Source organism: Hypanus sabinus, chromosome 17 (genome assembly GCF_030144855.1).
Source record: "Hypanus sabinus isolate sHypSab1 chromosome 17, sHypSab1.hap1, whole genome shotgun sequence".
Taxonomy (NCBI): Eukaryota; Metazoa; Chordata; class Chondrichthyes; order Myliobatiformes; family Dasyatidae; genus Hypanus; species Hypanus sabinus.
Window position 1 is genome coordinate 55431410 of NC_082722.1, and position 1798 is coordinate 55433207.

A 1798-nucleotide genomic window follows, 5' to 3' on the forward strand; every position below is an offset into this window, starting at 1 on the left:
GATTTTGTTGGCTGTTTTTGTGAGGGAGGGGGAATTACAGAGAGAGAGAAAATGGATGGTTTTTGTGATTGACTAGGCCGGGGGTCGGCAACCTGCGGCTCCCGAGCCATTTGTGGCTCTTTCACCTCTGTGCTGCGGCTCCCTGTGGCTTTGGGAAATAATTGGTCAGTATTTAATTAAAATGTATTTTATGTTAGTTTGTTAGCTTTTGAAATGTAATTATGGTGATCTTGTACAACCTAAGTGTAGCGACACATTTCCTGCCACATCATAAAACGGCTCACAATTAGCCAGCATTCCGGCTAAGGGAGATAGCCTACGGGGGTTTGTGAGTACGCGTCTTTTGCAGCATCTGCGTCCATGGGGGCTGGGTTGAGGGAAGCTGAAAAGCAAGGCTGTTTAGTTCGAATAAAGCTATCTTTGACTGCAGTTTACTGACACCGCTACAACGTGTTTTTATCGCTGGCTGTCCAGACGGAAGGTGCTGAAACGCTTTGTCGCGTGTCTGGAAGAAGTGAAAACTTTCCTGGGCAGCAAAGGGCTCACCTTTCCTGAGCTGGAACAGCCAGAGTGGCTGGAAAAGCTACACTTCATGGTAGACATGACAGCGCACCTGAACACGCTGAACACAGCTCTTCAGGGGAAAGGACGTACAGCCCTGCACATGTTGGAGGATGTTTTGGCATTCGAGCGCAAGTTGACAGTGCTTGCCAGAGATTTACAGAAAGGCACTTTGTCTCACTTCCCCAATTTGAGAGAGTTCAAACAAGGTCACGACATGATAATTTCGGAGTATTTACATTCTGCAATCATCGCAATGCAAACATCGTTTGGGAAACGCTTCTGTGAGTTCAGAGAGGAAAAAAACACATTATCCTTCCCGGTCACTCCCTTAAGCATCGATCCTTCCCTACTGAATACGACTGCATTGGCAGGTGTGAGTCAACCTGATCTTGAGATGGAACTGGCCGACATAGCCGACAAAGACATATGGGTGTCCAAGTTTAGACGCTTGACAGCAGACCTTGAAGATGTTGCCAGTCAGAAGGCCGTTCTTGCTCAGAAACACAAATGGAGTGATATTGAAAACCTCACAGATGACAGCTTGCGATCCTGTGTAAAGATGAAGGTGACATCATACAGCCCTGATGTGCAGACGCTGTGCGCTGAGGTCCAGGAGCAGAAATCCCATTAACCAAGTATGATAAATATTTTAATTGCCTATTATTTTACTCATATTCATATTTTTTCATTGTTCAGTGAAATAGTCCTTTCATTTTTCAGGATGACAGCTGGCTGACGTTATTTTTGGTTTGCTGCTGGCGGAAAATTTAAGTTCGGCGTTTTTCATAAATACAAGAAGGACTCAAATAGACATTGAATATTTTACTTAAAAGTAACTTTCAACCCAACGTCTTTTTTTCGGAGTTCAAAATGTTTTTGTTGCATGCAGAAATGTAATTTCGTTTTCTCTGCAGGAGTTCATCAATTTCATAAATGCAACACATTATAGTTTGTTTATACATAGCATAAAGGCAAAAAAAAACGTTGTATGCAGTGTTATTTCATTTTAAATGTCAAACGGGTTTTGCGGCTCCCAGTGTTTTCTTTTCTGTGGGAAACGGGTCCAAGTGGCTCTTTCAGTGGTAAAGGTTGCTGACCCCTGGACTAGGCTGAATTTATATCTCTACAATTTCTTGCAGTTTTGAGCAGAGCAGTTGCCAAATCAAGCTGTGATGCATCTGGATAAGATGCTTTCTGTGGTCTTATCTATAAAAACTGGTAAGGAACGTCAGAC

General features: G+C 43.3%; 1 protein-coding gene across 1 annotated transcript; it reads left to right on the forward strand.

The window, feature by feature from the left end:
• Nucleotides 1-290: 290 nt before the first annotated feature.
• Nucleotides 291-1408, forward strand: LOC132407205 (general transcription factor II-I repeat domain-containing protein 2-like). Its single transcript, XM_059993488.1, has 2 exons — nucleotides 291-1199; nucleotides 1285-1408. The coding sequence occupies exon 1, from the start codon at nucleotides 593-595 to the stop codon at nucleotides 1193-1195; it is 603 nt and encodes a 200-aa protein (XP_059849471.1). The 5' UTR covers nucleotides 291-592; the 3' UTR covers nucleotides 1196-1199; nucleotides 1285-1408.
• The last annotated feature ends 390 nt before the right edge of the window (nucleotides 1409-1798 follow it).

Bases quoted from the DNA above. Each gene is read 5' to 3' on its own strand.
- LOC132407205 (XM_059993488.1), top strand. From the start codon at position 593: ATGGTAGACATGACAGCGCACCTGAACACGCTGAACACAGCTCTTCAG.